Source organism: Egretta garzetta, unplaced genomic scaffold, assembly GCF_000687185.1.
Source record: "Egretta garzetta isolate BGI_Z169 unplaced genomic scaffold, ASM68718v1 scaffold429, whole genome shotgun sequence".
In the NCBI taxonomy this organism is placed as follows: domain Eukaryota; kingdom Metazoa; phylum Chordata; class Aves; order Pelecaniformes; family Ardeidae; genus Egretta; species Egretta garzetta.
The window spans coordinates 335,717-356,463 of NW_009260678.1; the positions used below are offsets into that span (position 1 = coordinate 335,717).

Here is a 20,747-nt window from a genome sequence, read left to right on the forward strand (position 1 = left end):
TCCCCCCCCGAGAACGGGCTTTACGTGTTGCTTTGGTTTGGTTTTTTTTTTTTTTTGGTAGGCAGTGTGATTTTTAGGTCAGATCTGAATAGATAAGTTGAGAAACCCCTACTGGGTTGAATTCAGCTGGCACTGTTGCGAGTTATCTCAGCATGGGGTCTGGGGAAAGGAGCCGCGTCCCCTCTGCCTGGGAGGGCTTCCAGGACAGAAAGGAGGGGGTTGGGAGAGGTCCCACCGGCGTGAGACCTCTTGCGTTGCTCCATTCTCAAAACCCTGATACCCAGGTGGTTTTTTCTTGGCTGTCTATCCCATTTAATTCCTAGAAACTTAGTGATGCCAGAACCTGCACTCAGAGAAATCTGTGTAAAATTGAAGCAAGTCTTTTAACCAATAGATTTTTGTAAACAAACTTATTTGAAGGCAGAACTGGCTCTATTGAATCTGTTTTATAATTGACTAAAGTACAATAGGACTGGGATCTTTTTACCCTTTTTTGTCCTCCCCTTCTTCCTTTTCCTTGTTGGAAGGAGTCAGAAAATGCCTGGTGACACCTTTGGAGTCATTCAGGGATTTATGAACACAAACTGAGTTTCAGTGCAACACTTGCACACTTCTGCTGCTTACGTGCGCCTGGAAGTCTTGCCCGTACTGTCAGTTGAGGGGGTTATGGGAAATATGAATTTATCTTTTTAAAAATCAGATTCGGGGAGTTTTATTTCATGCTCCTTTTAATGCCAATACTTTTGTCCCTGGCTATTCTCCACAAAGTCACATCAGCAAGTAAATGGTAGACAGGGATTTTACAACCTCTGTGATAGATAAGTCCTCATTTTCCCTCTTCAATCAACCCCAAAGCTGCTGCCAGAAATCCAATACATGGGTGGTCTGCAACTTGCAGAGTACAATGTAGTTTTATACTGGTTTCCTAAAGGAAAACAAGTTTATCTGTGTTAAATATTTGCAGAGTTTTGTGGTAAACGCTTGGTTTCCTAATTCCTATTTGTCTTTTTCAAATAGATTTTCTTTTCCTCCCCAAAGACACAATGTGTATTCTTTTGGAAGCCTTATTTATCCGCAGCATGCTGGGGCTCAGCCGAGCTGCGAGGACGAAGCCACCACCTCTGACCTGGCGTAACTCTCGCCGGGAGCGGGCGGCAGCTCAGCCTTTTGGGCCACCCTGCTGGAAGCTGTGGTGAGGGGTGAGCCACACATCTGCTTTGTGTGATGAAGATAGAGGCTTTGCAGAATTTGACCTGAGAAATGTCCTTTTCCCTTTATGTTTCTCAATTACCAACTCAAAGCCAAGCGTTATCAGGGTCAACTATGTTGCCCATCACCAGGTTAATGACAGCAAGAAATGCCTCTTATCCCCCTGCCTCTCTTTTGCCAAAATGCCATGCCCATTCCTCTTGAAATAAAGCTGTAGTCACTAGAATTGAAGTGTCTGTTTACTCCAGGAGATGCTACTTGAGTTCACTCTACCGGGAGATGACAACGGGCTTTGCAAAGCCCTTGTTCACTCCAGATCCTACTTCTTTTCAACAGGCTCAAGGAAACCTGGCTATCTGTTCCCATCTCTGCAGCCGAGATGCTCTCAAAGGTGGCAGTCAGTCCCTTAGTGCTCGTAGAAGGGAGGATATTTTTGGAAAGCGAAGGGGATGCAGGGATGATGGAAATCCGGGGAGATGGGAACGAACCTGGGTCTCGCTGGCACCACAATACACTGAACAAGAGCTTGGTTGCAATAATGGAATTCAACAACTGAAACATGAGGCTTCAGGGATAAAAATCATCTTTTTGCAGTGTAAAGTCTGTGCTTTGCCTGAGTACTGATTTGATTACCTAAATCATGTGCAATCATAGAGCAAATCTCAGAAGTCAATTCCCCCCCTGCCCCGAGGTGCAGAAATGTAAAGGCTCATGCTCCAGACTCTCAAACTCTTTTTGCTGGCCGCTCACCCAGACAGTAGATGGTGCGTAAGAGCGTGTGAAATCTGCTGTTACCTGTGTAGATGTGCACCGCGTAGTCAGGGTGCTTTTTAGCAAACATGTCCTTTATCTCGTTTCTTTTGTCAGCCTTGACTTCCGTCACAAATGGCGTATACATAACCGAAAAAGATTCTTCTCTGGTGATGGCTTCTTCAATCATCGCCTAAAAAAGGCAAAGTAAAGATATATTTCGTGTCGGTTAATGGCTAGTTACAAAAAAAAAAAAAAAAAAGAAAAATAATTACTTTCAGAGATGATATTTTCCCTTTAGTAATTGCATAGTCATGCAAAGATAACATATTTTGGTCTTGAATATTAATTAGAGGGGAATTTAAATTAGTTCCAGAAAACACTGCCTATCTATACTCAGAAAATCAATTTAATGGAGAAAGAACATTTGTAAACAGTTTTCAGTGCAGCGAGCCTATGTCTTCAATGAGGAGAAAAGTATTAGATAAATTATCTTTTAGATGAAAAGAAAAAGTGATTCCATGCTCTCTGAAGGTCACGTCTTTCATCTGAGGGTTTTATTCAGTCCTTGGGAGCTGGTTAAACAATACTAAGCATTCATATTACCCCTTGAGTTGGCATGAATCAGACACTGTGCCTATATGGAATATTAGTCTTAAAATATTGCATTTAAACACCATTTGCATTAACAGTAAAATCCACTCCTGCGCAGAGGGCAACACCAAGCTTATGAACCTTGTCAGCCCTTAAAAATGACTCAAATGATGCATCGTGCTGGTCTTATGCAGAGAGGGGGATTTCACACTCAGTGGACCCCGATGAACTGGTGCCAAAACTGCCAGGAGGAGCTACTGGCCTGGAAACAGCCTTGCTGGGTGCTCGTATCGATCAGTGCAAGGGAAGTTGAGCTGCAATTCCTCCTGGGTTGCAGCTTGGGTAAGACCATGCTCCGCGCCGCTTCGGCTGCGTCTGTTGCTAACAAAGGTTTTGTCTTCCTGACATGGCCAGTCCTTCCTGGAAACTGGGGGGCCTGCAAGACTTCATGAATGGATCTTGGCAGGAGCATAAACATGGTTAATAGTGACAATGCTAACGCAAGGTTAATAGAGATGGCCAGAAAGGCGTGAGAGGAAAAGATACGTATTTTTTAACAGAGCGTATGAATCTCCCAGATCACCTCATACACTGAAGTGATGCACAAAAAGTATCATTATGGGACTAGCTCGGTGTTTTATTGACAAGTCCTGACTTTTGTTCTCCAGCCTATCCTCCACCGATGTCAAATTATCCAAGACACAGAGTGCCTCCGTGAGTCAGTTGTTCAGCTGGCGACTGCTCCCACCAACCCCCAGCGGAAGGCTGAGAGTGCCAATTAGTTAAGTATATATGTCCTTCTCCTTAATGGCTTTAGACAACAGGCCCTCTGATGTGGTCTTACGCCAGTTTATTTCCATCCTGTTTATTGGTATGGGATGTGCAGAAATACCGCAGAAATGCTATAATTGGTTTGAGCAGATATGGGGATAGGCTGCCGTACGTATACCCTGCGTGCTCTCACGCTGAATATTCTGCCTGGATGTCGAGGCTATCATGGGGGTTTTGTTTATATTTTAGATGGCTATATTTAGTCAGCCCATTATCCTGCATTTACTGGCATGGAAGCAGTCTGGAGCGGGCAGTATTTAGCCCTGGAAAATTAGCAAGCTTCAAATGTGTGTAATAGTATCATGACCACCCGGGGCAGTAATAACATTCCCCCTCGGTGAGGAGGAGTTCCAGTTTCCATGGGCGCAGCTGTGTTATCCATGGTTAATGCCACAGCTCTGGAGGTATCAGACCAGAAAATAGCAAATGTGTCCTCCTGCCAAGCGCTCGGGGGCCCACGAATGGATCCGCGCCTGTTCGTCCCTGCGGGGATACTTACCAGTCTGCACTGATTTATAGGAAAGTGATTTTAGGATTTCATATTTCTATGGACTTCAATTATCTCGTCGTTCAGGGCCCTTAGAGGGTCTGTAGCAAAACAGTGGTACCCATCTAGCTTTGCAAGCTGTATTTTTGAAAAAGCAGAGGCCTACTTGTTCAAGTTTTATTGGATGTCAGGTGTAAATATAGGCATGGAATAGGGTCAGCTTTATTTTGTGCAAGACGTTGGGTATTCTGCTTATTTTCTGTAGCTTGGCAGCCATTTCTTCAGCTGGATTAATATGAGCACATGCATGTGTTTTTACTTGTATTCCTACACTTCAGATTTCAAATACATGGAGTGAGGCAGCGAGACGAAAACGTGAGCGGCCAGACCAGATAGATAAACTCTACAAGCATTCTGCCTGTAAAAGTTCACTTTTGGCTTTATCATCCTCAAGAACAGTTCAAAGTCATGCCCGTAATATCTCTGCATTGCCATGTACCCGTGGCTACTCCGCACAGCATGCAAATAGTGACTAGCTCAGAGGGCAATAATGGCGAAATGTCAGCCAACGGGGAGAGGAATAGATCCGTAGTTTCTGGTCAATACTGCTACTGAAGGTATTATTATTACCCAAGAGCATTTTTTTTTTTCCTCCAAGCTACTGACCCTGGACGTAGATGCTATTTGTTTTATTATCCTCTTGGATTTTTATGGGGTAAAGTCTTTAAGGATATAAAACTTCAGTCCATAAAAACTTTGGAGGAGAAAACTTTATATGATGAAATCCCGGAGGATTTTTCTGCGCTGAAGGCCATAGCCGTGGGTGAATATCTGGCAACGTGTCCAGGAAACAGGGATGCCTACAGAACATCATCTGTCATTCTGCACACCGCGCAGCTACTCGAGGTAGAGTCACGCTGTGGAGAGGATTGCAAGGGCTCCGATGGAATTTCGAGAGAGTCCTTGCAGGGAGGACAGGACAATGTTTCTTCCCATTTGCATGGGGTTTAGTGCCTTTGCTTCTGCAGGCTCCCTTCTGCAATGTCCTCTCAGATACACCAGGGAGGACATTGCAGTTCTGGGTTTGGAGTGGAAGAAGTGTCAGGCTCTTTCGTGAGTATGGGGGTAGCTGCTGAAGTGTTAAAGATGATAAAGAAAGATGATGATTGCTTTTTTTGCGTGTCTTGCAAGTGAGCTCTGCAGCGATACCTCATCACATGGTGCTACGCTGCAGCCTTCAATTCCAGCAGAGTTAGAAAAAGTTAAGTCCTTGAGATGACCTTAAACTATAAGAAAGAGCTTGTCTAGCCGTGCACAATAATGTAAGGACTATGACTGACATGAGTCCACCAAATTTGGTGGTTTACCTCAGCAGCGGACAAAATCTATTGCTTCAGCAAAGACGCAAGACTTCGCTCACGAAGAGGCTGCAGAGTGATCTGGTGGTAGGGAAGATTTCTTTTTGTAGTTATGGGACTGACTCATGCTCTGCTATGTCAGGAGGTTTATATCCCTGTTTTGGAAGTGTGGGGAATCAGAGAAAGTCTGCAGAGAAAACCATCTGGAGACAAAGTGTCTCAGGGAATATTTATATTGTCAGCACTTCTATTAAAATACCAATTAATTCCTTCACGACACGCAAGTGTCACAAGGTTTGAGGGATGCACATTGCTATCACGACAATTAAAAAGCCAAAAGACGTTCCTGTGCAACAAACTTGGTTTTGATCAAGTGTTTAAATGTGTATTGGACTCAACACCACATACCACTCTTCTCTGAGCACCTTGGCTCTGCAAGATCCTTACATTCTACCATATCTAATGTTGCATTTCACAGACCTTTTAGTTAGTAAAAATTAAACTTTAGCCTAAACAGTCTCATACTGTCCCTTCAACACCCACTAAAATGCTGCTAAGAGCTTGTAAAATGAATAGGTAGATGCACAAGAAACAAAGCTTTCCCGTGCCAACTTTTGATGGCAAATGATATAGCTACTTCCATATTTTTATGAAGCTCTTGCCATTTTGCCTGCTTTGAGCAGACAGAGAAGAAGAAAAATGGCACTGTAGCAAAAAATTCTTCATAGCAGTGACAGTAGCTTTCCCTGCTACAGTCCCTAACCTTAATCCTCTTTAAGTACAGAAAGGTTTAATTTGGAAAATCCAATTATCTTGACATCTAGAATTAGCCAAAAATTTAGATATCTTTCTAGCGCCTTATCTTGCAGCTGCAGTGCACACTCAGCCGCTGTCTCATTTACAGTACAGCAGGAAAAAAAGATTTTTATTAATGCAATGATATCAGTCAGGGTAGAGCCATTAGCCTCTTCTATGAACTGCTTCCACTCTTGGGCTGGTAGTTAGAATTATGGGTGCACTGCGGTGCAACCTATGTGCTTTTCTCTATATCTTTCCAACCATAAAGAAGTATCTGGCAGCCCTGCCACGAAGTCTGTTGCTGTTGTGATATGAATATCTTCTCACCAGCGTGATCTTCTTACATCATTTTTATTATTATTTTTTTTTTTCTGGGGGAAAAATAAGTAGACAGAATGCCAGAGCATATCCTTTTCTCAATATGTTTACGGTCTGAATAAATCATGTATTATACAATAGAGGAGAACGTTCTGCTTATCTGCCTTGTAATGCCTCCCCATTAATGTAGGTCACATCAAATATCAGCTTATTTAGGTTCTTAAGTTATTAACGTAGTTAAGTCCCTGCGAGTTATTTTGTATGCAGTATATTTTGAAAGCGGATTTGCAGAGCGCCACAGTGATAGATCTGTGTATTCAGCTGACTTCTGAGAGGCGGACGTATTGCAGATGGGTTACCTTAGGCTTCAAGATCTGTTTGATACTCCAGTAGCATCTCTTTGTTTGGGGAGAAAAGAAATCCATGCTTTACATCCTTCCAAAGAGATCGCTATTCATTAAAGGACAACCCTGGAATGCAGAGGGTATGGAGGCTGCTCTTAAAACTCCCTGTCCACGATGCTTGCAGGTGGGAAAGCAGGGACTGAGCACAAATATAGAAATGCAATCCCAGTTTGGGGAAGCTCTCTGCCCACAAGCCCATCCTCCGTTCTCACGAACTCACGTGGATGGAGAATGCCACCGGCATCCTCAGCTCTTGCTGCCGACTGAGGACCTTACCCTTCCATCTCAGTGCAGGGGTAAATGTGACGGGTTTCAGGGTTTCTTTGCTTTGGTGGAGCGGGGTTTCAGGGTTTGTTTGGTGGAGCGACTCTGAGGCCAAGGGAACAGGACATACTTGGTTCGTGGCGCTAATGCAGAGCGTTGACAAGGTGAGCCCCCATTATGGCTCAGATTGTGCTTTGTTGTTATGGTTTGCATACCTCTTCCAGGCGGGAGCTGTAGCACCACAGATCTGCACCGGGGCAGCGAGGTAGTGGATGCAAGCACCGAAGAACCACCCCCGTGAACAGGCCGGTTATCCTCTACATGAAGCTATTGGCCAAAATCATGGCTTTTAACCAGTTTTGTTAATATTTCCCCTTTCTGAAGGATAAGAGAGTTTTCATGGTGAGAAATACCCTAATTCCAATAAGGCAATTCACTGTGCCTGCTCTGAGCCGTGGGACTGCCCGTCCAACGATGGGAGAAGCCTTCGGCGGGTGTTGGGTCAGCTCCGCGCGGCTCCTGCTGTGTCAGGAATGGGTCACAGTGTGAACAGAAGGGGATTTTTTTTTTTTTTGTGAAAGGGGATTATAAACTGTGCTCAGCTGAACTGCTTTGGTAGCCTGGGCTCAGAGAGACATCTTAATTCAGACAGGCAGAGCTAAAGGTTGAGCATCGCCGGGTGCTTTACGTGAAGATAGTCAGAGCCACCAGCCAATGCTTGGATGCTTCAGGCAAGTTGCTTGAGAGACTGGGAGTGATCCTGGCTAGGAAATACTCCAGGGAGAAATGTGGGATACTTGCTGTAGGGGCTTTTGAGGGCTTTTAGCCCAAAAAGAGGAGGAAAAAAAACCACAAAAAAACCCCCGAAGGAAACTAGAATGCAGGAACTAACTGAAGGAGATGTCAGTCCTTCCTAGCACCGAGCTCAACACATTTTGGGAACTTGTCTTAAATGTGAAGAGATGAATCAGACAGCCAGAGATGGTGACTGATGTGGTTAGCCTGTAAAATGGACAGCACTGTTCAAAGGGGCAGCGAAAAATCATGCCCGAGCCTTTGCAAGAGCAAACTACTTTATGTGGCTGAATGGCTGCTAATTTAGTAGACGACAAGTTGACTGTATATAGAGATGTTACTGAAAAGTGACTTTATCTGGTTTTGTGTGATGTCCTGTGTGGTTTTTCAAGAGCAGACGTGTAGATGGGGAGCCACATAACCAGTAATGATCCTGGGAACGGCACAAACTCCTGCCCGTAGCTTCATCTCCCCAAAGAAAGGAGATGGTATTCAAAAAAAGGGAAGATAATGAATGTATAGCTTCTTAAGGACCTTTGCAACTCAAGGCAACAATAAGGGCCTGAGAACAGCACAAAATGACTGGTTTTTCTATGCTGATTTCTCCGGTTTCTTTTGTAAATCTTAAAGCTCTGCTTTGCAACCCGGTAAAAAGCCAGAATGAATTGAAAATTCTACTTGTGAAATATGCGCATTGCTTTTGAGCTGCCCTGTAGGGTTTTTTAAATGGCCCGGAGCTTTGCAGGCCAGGTTGTTCCTGTTGAACATCTTTGAGACATGATTTATGGGTCTCTGTTAACAGTTAAAACTCTAAATGGGTTGGTATTTTGCTTCAAATTGGGATTTCAACAGCCACCAACTACAGCAAAGTAAGTGTTGCCTGATACATTCAGCTGGTATTAAATAAATCCATCTTTCCTGAATTTAGAGACAATTAATCCATCTGTTTTAATAATTGTGACATTTAAACTAATAACTTCTCTTATCATGTAAATATAAGTATGATTCAAGCAACAATTATTCTACCATGAATGGTCTGGTACCAGAAAAATAGAAGTAGGTAGAAAATATGTGGAGGTAGATGTTATTAAAGAAGAAAGAATACAAGAAAAATGTTAAATTCCTTGGTTTTGTACATGGTGAATTGTTTCTGGAATGGAAATATCAGCAATAACAACAGCAGTAAAAAGCTCCCAAATCAGTATCAACATGATAGAAACTCTCTGTTGTGTTATTTGCCTTCTCAATCCCATTTTCAATTGCTCCATATTTTTACCAATGTACCTGAGAGCTGCTTTTTGCTGCTTTTTGCAGCACGTCTTACAAATAGCCTATTCCGAAGCCAGACTGGCATACATAGGAAGAGGCCCATTCTACCCTGAAAAAGATGTTAATAATTTTAATTCTAACAAGTTACTTCAGCCACGATGCAATGAGAACATAGGAAACCCATGAACTGGTCAGAAGGTGTGCTGAGATAATCTGGGTACCAGATCTTCCTGCTTACGGGCCAAAATCTTGTTATTCTTCTGATGTGCAGGATGAGGAGAATCATTATATCCCAATTTTTGCCCAGAAAAAGAAAAGCTCAGCGCTTCAAGGCAAGCATTGTCCTTCAAAACGGCCATAGACAGGAAGGAGGATTAACTATTTGGTTTTATGAAGAGGGATAAGAGAAATAGAATCTCTTTTCTGACATGAGAAAATTAAAAATTAATTCTTAAAGGAGCAACAGGCTCCACAGACCCCTGAGATAATATGGACTGACGCATATTAGGCACTTACTTGTGCCTGTACACGTAACGGTCACTGACCTCAACGGGATTTTCCCCCAGACTTGCTCAAAGAAGGGACTTTCCTGCAGTGAAGTGCGGCACAGCACGATCTGCTAAAATAGCCTCGAGAATTAATGAGAAATGCATTTTCTCAGTGATATGATGACCAGGCTGCCCAGTGAGGCTGCCTGTCAACTCCTATCTGTCGTTCCATTAGGAGGATTGCAAAACATCCCTGACGTTGCCAGCTTGGAAACCTCACGCTTCGTAGCAGGACCTGGGTCAAGCGTGAGCACGCAGGATTGCTGACAGGCCTCTTCACCAGCCGAGGCTGCGGAGGAGCCTTTGGTTACCAAGAGCTTTTTCCTTTAAACGTTCTTGCCTTGGATCATCACCCTGCAAGGTGTGAGATAAAGCTGAGCTCTAAAGGAGTTGACCGAGTCCATCGCTGCGCTGTAGGTGTTTGGCCACCTCGCAGGGCTGGGAGATCATTTGCTTTATTGTGTGATGTCTGTGTTGCTCTGTGCTAGCAGCAGCCCAGATATTTGAAACGGAAGAACCTGATGTTCACAACAGCAACGGGAGAGCAAAACAAATGTCTGAATACCCCAACCTGGATAGCCAACGCGTGTGCTACTGGAAATTTTTTTCTGTGACGTTGAGTTCAGCTGACAGAAATGTTCTCAGAAACACAAGTTCCTGAGGTGGCAGTCATAGAGCCAGGATGTTCAATGTGCTAAGAGCAGCTCCGTGATGGCTGCAACCTTGGCCAAAACACTGGGGTTCAACTGGAACTAAAGCTAAAAACCTAATTTGCTCCAATGCAGATTAAAGGTCTCCACTCGAGCTGTAGCAAATACACGTTGGCCATGTTCTGGAATTAAGGCTTTTAGTAGGGATGGTTATGGAATTGTACAGATATGAACCTACAAGCTTTGAAATGCCTTCCTGGGGTTCTGCTAGCTTCTGCAACAGAGGCATTGCTGGTGCAACAGCACTTAGTGTAGGACTTTGGCTAGATGGGATTGACTTTGGGTATAAGTGCATTATGGATGCTAGAGCCGAACCTTCAGTATAAAATAGGCCACGTGGTTTCCACAACGGAATAATGAAAGGAATTAAATTTGTAGTGTGCTAATGAGTTAAGCCTGAGATGTTTATAGATTAGGTGATAAAAGTACTTTAAATGGAAGAAGGACGTGGATCTGTTGGAGCAGGGCCAGAGGAGGGCTACTAAAATGATCCAAGGGCTGGAGCCCCTCTGCTATGAGGCCAGGCTGGGAGAATTGGGGGTGTTCAGCCTGGAGAAGGGAAGGCTGCGGGCAGAGCTGAGTGCGGCCGGTCAGGGCTTCAAGGGGGCCCAGAGGAAAGGGGGGGACAAGCTTTTTAGTAGGGCCAGCTGGGACAGGACAAGGGGGGATGGCTTTAAACTGAAGCAGGGGAGGTTTAGACTGGATGTAAGGAAGAAATTCTTTCCAGTGAGGGTGGTGCAACCCTGGCAGGGGTTGCCCCGAGAGGGGGTGGAGGCCCCATCCCTGGGAACATTCCAGGCCAGGTTGGATGGGGCTGTGAGCAACCTGATGTGGTTCAAGGTGTCCTGCTCCTGCAGGGGGGTTGAGCTGGGTGGCCTCTGGGGGTCCCTTCCAGCCCAAAGCATTCTGTGATTCTATGATAAATGAAGATGGCCGTGCCAGATATTGGTGAAATCAGCCTGTGACTTTCAAGATACTTGCAAAATTCATGTTTGACAGCATTGGGCATTTTTGACATTGTAGTATGGGTGTGATACAGTTCCACTCATGGAATTAAGTATATTGCACAGTTTTTAGCCAGTGGAAATAGTTTACAGAGGTGTGAGTAGAACTGGACGGTTTGGAGAGGGACTCTTTCTATGGGATGAAATATCTCAGGTCTGTTGTTTGCTTTGCTATTACCAGCTGAGGAATTGCATTGCTGACAATAAATGCTAGGGACTTACCTGACTATAGTAATAAGTAGTTTTAAACTTTGTCTTGCCGCTACCGCTCTGCTAGTATCTACCATAATACATTTAATAACTTTCACATTATTATTTATTGTGATGAACTCTATTTAACTCGCCTATTTTTAATCTAACAGCCAATACACAAATCATCCAGTGCATAGTCTGTAGTGGGTTATGAAAAAAAGCCCATCCATTTGATTATATCTTAACTTGGAATGTATATTTTCAATCCATGGAATAAGATATTTGAACAGAGAAAAAGGCCCAACTTACTGCATAATATTATCCATTGCAAATTACTTTTTCACCTCTCATCAGCATTATACCTTTATCTCCAGAGTGGAATGGAAGGCAGGTATTAATATTCAAAACCAACACAGGACATTAGATATTACATATCACTGTACAGAAGATCCAGAAATAGATGATTTACTTTAAAGGGGATAATCAAAGAAAGCTAATCAAAAAGCTAATCAAAAAGAATATTTAAAGTTGCCGTGATCATGATCCATAGGTACATATACAGGGGGAAGATAACAAGTACTAAAGGATGTTTAAGCTTTCTGAGATGAATGCGTAATAGAAATTGCTAAGTTTGGACTGGACAAGTAAGATCCCAGCTTGTAAACTGGGGGAAAAACAGGGGACAACCACGTAAGAAATCATCTTTCAGATGGGTTATGGTAAATATTCTATTATTAAACTGTTTAAATGGGGATTGCGTAACTTTCTCAGAACCAGCCTCTGCTTTCCTCTTTTGGCACTGATGCAGGGAGGTGAGGGTGCAGTTCTGGGGTGTTTTTATGCAGGAGGTCAGATAATTTGTCAGTATGAGCCCATCTGGCCTTAAAAATCCGATGGTACAAACCTTGAAGCGTGCCTAAGAGGAGGCACGCAGTCACATGGAACAGATCACTGCTGAAGAAGAAAAAACATGTAAAAGGTAGTAATGAGGAGAGGAGCGATTTGAGGATGTCTTAAGAAGTTTTGAAGAAAGAGGGCTCCTGGCAGTTGATGTCTGGGATAGAAGAAGTTCAAAGGGAAGTATAAACCCAAAATCAGGAGAAGAAAACCAAAGGAGATACGAGATAAAGACTGCTCTGAGCATGAGGAATACATCAGGAGAGGAAAAAACAGTGATTTAGAAGTAGGATAAATAATAAAGAGCTTTGCAGACGTGAAATAAGGGCCTGAGCGTTTTGCAGAAAAGACAACAGCTGAAGGGTTCCAGTGGTCTGTACAATGTTTTGATGCTGTGAAAGAAGTAGAAGATGAGCTGTGAGGAGGAAAAAGCCTTTTCCAGCAGTTAGAAGACTCATGAAAAGAAGAAACAGAAGTAGTCAATGACACACCAGACGATCATATACATGACCCAGTGATCAAAGCACAGAGTGACATACCTAATCTAAAAATCTTTCTTTCACGCAAGTAAAAACCGAACCATCATGCTCAACGTCTCTTCCCTTCCTCCTCAGAATTTGCTCACGGTTGTGAGCCAACCCTTGCGAGTTCTGGGGCAGAGGAGTAGTTAGCAAGCAAAGCGTGCATCAATAGCTGTTGCTTTGGTTACAAAGGCACATGAGCATGTACAGTCGTGACAAGTTATTTTCAGCTTTACACTGTGAAATAGGGAGAATATTAATAAAAAAAAAAAGATGATGTTACCTCTGCTTGGTCTCTCTGTGGTGGAAAGTCCCAGTGCAGTGTCACACGCTACATCATACTGCATAATTGTTGCTGTGTGCTCTCATGACATTGAAGTCACCCCTGATGCTGAGTGCACAGAACTCATCAGCTCGGGAAGGAAAAGGTTGTTACTGGTGCTGGGGATATATCTTCATGAACAGCGTTTCTTAAGTGCTAGCTATTAACTTGAGTGGGAGCGGTACTGGGCACCCAGCTGCCTCTGCCGCGTGTGTGTCAGCATATAGATACTGCTGAATCCTTAGCCCACGCTAAGGCATACGCACAAAAGGCACAAAATTGCAGAGCAATCTCTGTCTCCCAGTGAAAATCAAGCACGGTGGGGGATCAAACAAATGCTTAGATCTCTACTGACATTTCAAAGCTTCTGCAGGCAAAGATGACAGCAGCTCAGGTTCAGGGGAAAGGCAGAGAAGGCGTGGGAATAGGGCATGAGCAGCGTGGTGGTGCCTCTTGGTACCACAGGGGTGCAGGGACGCCCACACAAGGACTCTCCGTCAGGAAGAGAAATGAACTGTGATCTCTGGACAGAGCAGGGATGAACCAGAGTCCTACCGCAGCCAAAATAACTTTGTATGGTGATGCTGATATTGTGTGATGATGCTGATATCGTATGGTGATGCTGATACTGTATGATGATGCTGATACTGTATGCTGATGCTGATATTGTATGGTGATGCTAATGGCTGGAAGCAATTCTGTAGCCCCTCTTCTGGTTTGGTTCATTCCCACCTTCGCCCAACCACAGCTTCTGGTTTAGACTCTGTGAGAAAGCATAGTGATGAAGCTTGTCCTTCCTGCCACTTTTTGGGCCCCATTACATAGCGGGACACTCTGAACCCCTAGGGGAGAGGACAGCTATGACAGCTCCTCCTTTAAAGGTTTATTCTTTGAAGCTTCATGTCCATGACATCAAGAAGGGAAGTCAATGGATACCAGTGTTAAGAGACAAAAAAAGACATTCCATTCGAAGAAATGACCCCTTCATAAAACCTGTTTGTGAACTCGAGATTTTAAACGAGTCTGACCCAGTGGGAAAAAAAAATCACACTGTTCTGTACAGAAGAAATTCTCTGCTGGAAAGCATATAAGAAAGTTCACAGGCACTGCAAACACTAGCCCAGTGGGTAATTCTCTGAATGAGATGCACTTTGCACTCACAGCAGTACTGAAATTCAGCAGCTCCCAGGACTGAGATTTATTCAATTTTACCAATAAGAATGCAATTAATAATAGTTTTAAAAAGGAAGAATTTACTGTGTGAGTGAAGGTGAAAGACCAGATTCTGATCTTTATTACTCCGGCTTATGATAGACAGATTTTGCACCACTTCACATAAAGTGCAGATGTCACAGACGTTCTCAGAGAATAACCCCCAAACAAACGGGATCGGAATCAAACTCTGAAATTTAATCTCAAGGGACATATATTGTTCCTAGTATCATTAAATTCCTTGTGTGGAGAAGGAGGACCTGAGGGCCAGGCCCACTCTGGGAGGCAGAAGGGTCCTCCACCACCGGAGGCCCAAACGCTGCAGTCCCTCTGAAATGCGCTTGGGTTGCATCAAAACAGGGGCTTTGAAGGCTGGGACACCACAGGCAGTGATAAGACCACCCAGCAAAAAGCCTCTCCCAGCAAAGGATCTAGCATCCTCCAAGTGTGCAAGGGCTCTCCTCAGAGCCGAAGGGGGTACCCTTAAACTTAAAGTTGTGCTGATGTGGCTGAACAGCCATCTCAAATAAGTATCGCTCAAGAGACGAGTCTCATTGAAGTCAATGGTCTACTCCTCACATAAGTAATCTTTGTAGTCCAGGGTCCTACCCAGCCATCCTTCACAGAGCACTTTAGGTTCCTCCGAGACCATTCGTTACAGTCATTTTTTCCTCCCCTTCCGGTTGAGGAGTTTGGAAAAGTGTCAGAGGATTAGTATCATGCAAATTGCAAAAGGAGAGTGTCACTAAAGTAGGAAGACTTCACAAAAAATAGCTTAGGGGACTCTACAGTATCCAGAATTAAATTTTATAGCAGTCCATAAAATTGAAGTATGAGCCAAGGGTTAACAACCTTGAATTTTGCCCTTAAAATTAGTCCAAGAAAATCTACTTCATTATAAATACGGTAGTACTATATAGTGCCCTGTTGATTGATATGCCCAAGAGCTACCTTTGTCGGCAGTTTTTTAAGCAGTAATCCTTCATTTTGGTCTTAATGGTGGGATGGGCACCTCCTTCCTCATTGGGCTATCAATTTTTACCTGCCAATACAGTTTGATGAGCTTGCTTATACGCTGCTCAGTGCCTCCTGTCAGCCAGTATATATAGTCAGCAATCATGGCGCTCCTGATGACAAAAGCAAAATAAATGAGTGTACAGGGAGAGAAGGATGTATGTAGGAGTATTTAAAGGAGGTAGTATTAAAGGAGTGTAACATGGGGTTTGTATCAAGTGATTACACATAACTCTCAGTCTTTGTCCGACTTTAAGACAAGCATTAGTAAACATTTCTTAGCTGGTTAAACGATCTGCAAGCAAACAAGGCTACATTTTCTTTTAATAGCTTTTCCATATTTTAATCCAAGCAAATATTTAATGACTGCTCTACAATATTTTAGCCTGGCTTTTCTTTTTTTGCTTTAAAGTTTTTGTGGGTAAAATATCCTATATGTAAGTACCTTTCTTCTAGGACAGCATCAAGGCGTGTAACACCCCGCAGCTTGACAGACTGCGACTATCACTTGTCTATGGCAGACTCAGACATAGTTCACCTTTGATTAAACTAGATCTTAAAAATAAAAACCGACCCAACCCAAAAGTAATCAGCTATCTTGCTACCTAATTGAGTATGCTTTAGTACTCCCACTGTCTGTGACAATCATGGCATTATTCTTTCTAGACTGAGGGATATTAAAAAACTATTGTGGAATGGACATTAATGCAGAGTCTTAACAGACTTTAGAAAATCAGTTTGCTTTTATGGCTGCCTCTCCACACTGCTCTCTGTTTCCTTTCCTCTAGAGATTCCAAATCCAATTAAATGTGACTAGATGTAATTCCAAATTGTCACTTCAGTCAATTAAACATATAATAATCTTGTGTACCTAATTACTAGCACCAAAAGTTTATTTGTTGATGTAGTGCTATCAATGTGTACTTCTGCATGTTCTCCTTATCATTGGCTATATATTAATTGTGCTTTGACATTACTGTAAATTGAATTTGAAATTTCCCCCTAGTTAAAAGTGTCTCACAAACAGTAATCCCAATCCTGTTGTAATACCCTTTCAGAATGTACTTTCCAAGGCTGTATTATGTTCTTAATGAGATATAACCAAAAATACACGGATTTAACAATAAACATTTCAAAGCAGGCCCAGTATCAGGGGGTAACATATTGTTACAAACAGGAGCTGAATCTTCCCTTAGATGTTCTCATACAGCTCCCATTAATTTCACCGGGAGAAAAGCAATTCAGTAGGATCCATGGATTTCTGCATAAGGATTGGATTTAGCCGTAGCTTTATCCAATGCTCATTCAAATCATTGGCAAACATCCTCTTGACTGCACGAGAACAAAGAGCAGTTTCTAATTGAACATCGTTAGCCCAGCTGGCACAGGATGAACGAAGAATGAAATCCTCATTGCCCTGGAAATCATGGGCGAAACTCTCATGGACTCCAAATGGTGCCAGGGTTTAATCCCAGGAATGACATATGGATCCTATGGAAGAAACAGAGGAGGTGAGCAAAGCATCCATCACTGCCTGCTTGACCCAACGCCGGCGATGGTTTTGGGGGAAGACTTTCACTGTGTCCTGAGGTGTAAAGGGGAAATAAGCATGCGGTGCAAAAATGAGGGAAGACAAATCTGTCACGTTATTCTGTATCTTTGGTCTGCTAGAGGTGGTCTACAAAGCTTCCAGCTCCTGTGACAATGGCAGTAGCTGGTACTGCAGTCCCTAGCAGGGCACGCAAACGGTGGTGGCCTCCTGTGGCCAACTTGTCAGAAAGAGAATTATAGAATAGAATAGAATCATAGAATCACTTTGGTTGGAAAAGCCCTTTAAGATCGTGTTCCACCGTTCCCCTAACCCTGCCATCCCACCACTAAACCCTGGCCCTAAGCACCTCATCTCTCCTTCTTTTAAATACCTCCAGGGATGGGGATTCAACCACCTCCCTGGGCAGCCCATTCCAGAGCCTGACAGCCCTTTCTGTGAAGAAATTTTTCCTGATGTCTAGCCTAAACCTGCCCTGGAAAGAGGGGACTTTCAATCTAAATTTAGAGCAATTTTCAAGCACTAAAGCCTTGTCTACTTTGGAGTCAAAGGACTTTTGCAAGCGGTCATTTGCAGTTTGGGGTCCTATGAGTATAGTGCCCCCAACTGCTGTCATTTCAAAGGCTAAAACCGGCAAATCCTTAGCGCCGAGCATCACGCTGTTGCTGCCACTGCGGGAGTGCTGCCATGGGTCGGACGCAATCCGTTGGGCGCACAGACACCCGCGCTGTGCTTTGCCATCCCTTCTGCAGGCCACGGGCTGGTGAAGTGAGGATCCATCCCACCAGCAGGACAACACGACATCCAATTTGTGACCTCCCACTCCTCGGTGGTAGCCAACGCTTTCTTCTCCCGGCGTGGCACTGCGATCAAAGGCGGAGAGGTGTGCAGAGCCCTGGACAAATCTGGAATCAATTTGCAGACAAATTGCTCCATCTTTCTCTGTTTCTCAGCATCAGCTGTAAAATGTGGACGATCATATTTGACTGATTTACCTATTCGGTGTGCAGGTCCTCCTGGTGACGAATCTTTTGCTAATTCGTCGCAGCGTGCTGAGCACGATGTCGCTCTGATCGTGGCAGAGGTCTCCAGGCATCGCTGCACCCCAGACAAATGCCTTTCCTCTTTATTTTTCCTTCTTAATTTGTTCTTACTTAAATAGTAAGAAACGCACTTAGGTTTCAGGCATTCATGTTTAGTTTTTAAATCCCTGCTAGATTCCTCCCATGCTGCCGTGCATCACATCGGGAATGGCGAGGCACATGACATAAAACCCCTCTGACCTTTTTGAGTGCCTCCATCCCAATTTTATTTCTCAGTTCCTCAGCCATCAGGGAGCATACACAGGTCAGGACCGATGCTTGCTACTGTGACCTTGGGGCTTATGAGGGACTTAAAAAATTCAGCTTTCAGAACAAACACAAGAATTAAGGCTCTATGTGGATGGCCTATATCAAACCCCAAATGTGCTCAAGTCAGAGAGTTTTCTTCTGAAGGCCTCCAAGGCTCAATTCACAGAACCAAAGTGACATATGCAATAGGGAACTGTGAATTTCCAGGCGCGGGGACACAGGTGAAATTACGCTGTCTGAATACGGTTACAGGGCTGGGCACTAAAAAATATTTAGGGACCTAAACACTCAGAAACCAAAGAACCGATTGAGATATTTAGGCAGGTTAAAAGCCTGGCTCCCACTGAAACACACGAAGGCATAAAGCACTGAGTTGGGTTCCTGACTCGCAGTGAGGACCTATCCATGTGGCCCATAAAAATCCAGGTAATAAAGGCTTTCAGTAAGAGACTTTGGAGCGCATGAGACACTCTGAAATGGGACTTAAGTAAAATATTATTTAAAGAAATACTATTTATGAAATTATTATTTAAGAGACTCAGCCAGTGGCCATACCCATTAACATCTTTTTCTCTCCTCATGTTATCGACATGGCTGATGTGTGAAGTATATCATGTCAGTATATTACATTATATGTGACTTAGGATGGTACATACACAACCATATGAGCATTGCAGCAGTATGCAAGGGCCAGGGTAGGTCCTTCTCCCCATCTCCTGCAGTCACAGGTCCTGGGGAAATGGGAGCTCGTGAAGAGCTGGATGGAAGAGGTTTCAGTACAGGTCAGCTGGGATCAGCTCTTACGTCATGTAGACATTTTGGAGCAGTGATGTTGGCCAGCAACAGACCTCGCTCCAAGTTGTACCCTCTGGAGTGGCTACTTAAGAGTTCAACTTTGACCCTTCCTGAGCACAAGGAACACAGGGTACAAAAGCATGGGAAAATAGCTGCCACTTAGACCATGCCATGTGTTTTTTCTGGATTAAATGCCAAGTTTTATTTTTACAGTTTTTAGAGATATTGGGATTAAACTCTAATGGTAAAGAACAAAGGTACATGCATTCTCTTCCTGCTCTGACACAATCACTTCATGCACTACACAGAAATATTGGCCTCGTGTTTACAGAACTATGCCAATTTTGAGTTACTAGATGGAAATGAGTCTCATGTGATAGCCTACCAAAGAGATCTGTCTGACCTGAGAACTGAAGTAGTTCTGACAACACACCTTCAGGAACACCTTAGAGGATGCTGGAGAAAATGTGACCCTTCCTTCTTTCAAAATATGAGGCTCTATAGTTAAATTTTTTTTTTCCTGGTTGCTAGTTTGGGCCAGTATGAGCTTCCATAATATAACCAAACCCATCCGTGTTACTGCAGTAAGCCCGGATCCAAAGGTGTCTTGCAATATCTGCTCAATCTGGCCACTTGGTGGTGCAGAACAATAAGATATATCTCTGTAAGTGCAAGCAAAGAGCACTCCCCAGATCCTAAACTGTTTCCCTCAGCCCATCTCCAGTAGTGCATGGGACCTGTAATAAAAGAGTCAAAGGTAGCTTTTGCTGCACGACAGCCGCTGACACCCACAGCCGGCGTACAGCCAAATCCTTCGCCGCGGCCACGCAAGTCTGCGATGAGGAAATGGATGGTCTGGGTCTAAGAAATATGTGGAGTTTTCTGGAATGCAACAAAGCGTTACCTTGCCAAAGACGACGAGGAATTAGCGTTGTTGCTAAATGCTTGTGCATTCATTTACCACTGTAAACACTGGGAAAAAAAATATGAGGGCAAAGACTCAAGGTCAGCTCCTTGGCTGCTCCCCTTGGGCTGCACGGGAAGGAACGAAGCCCTGAAGGGGAGAGGAGGATTTCTCTGCAGATGGCAGAGCCTTAGGAATAATCACAGCCTATGCACATTAGAGTAACTTTCTCTCTTCCACGCTATTCAGCCCCAATTGCTGCTAAGATCAGGAGGCTGATAAGTGGCAGAAAATTACCTTTGCTCCCTTCCTCAAGTGATCTCACCTGGCTCTGCAGTAAGTGGTACTAATAGGCGGCCTTGGCCACTGCCATGTGATGCTAGCCCTGTGTGGACCTGCTGCATGGAAAGGGTAAGTGTGTCTCTATTTTTTCAGTTTATCAGGAACTTTAATATTCCTGATGTAGACACCTGGGTATTTGAGATTTCCCATGCACTAGTACTGAGTCTGAGAGAGAGGATGCAAAATAAGCTCCTTCTCTCTTCTGGATGACCTTTCTTGTTTTCTGCTGAGATTAGAAAAGGAAAATGATGTTTATAACTGGAATAAGTAGGAGGCAGCTATTTTAATGCAATTATCTTATTTAAAAA

The 20,747-nt window shown here is 43.7% G+C and overlaps 1 protein-coding gene across 1 annotated transcript in view; it reads right to left on the reverse strand.

Annotated features, from left to right (window-relative positions):
* Positions 1-20,747, reverse strand: part of SPATA16 (spermatogenesis associated 16) — a 100,002-nt gene that overhangs the window by 28,751 nt on the left and 50,504 nt on the right. The window contains 2 exon segments of the mRNA XM_035901190.1: positions 2,005-2,152; positions 15,526-15,610. Coding sequence (XP_035757083.1) covers positions 2,005-2,152; positions 15,526-15,610 — 233 coding nt within the window.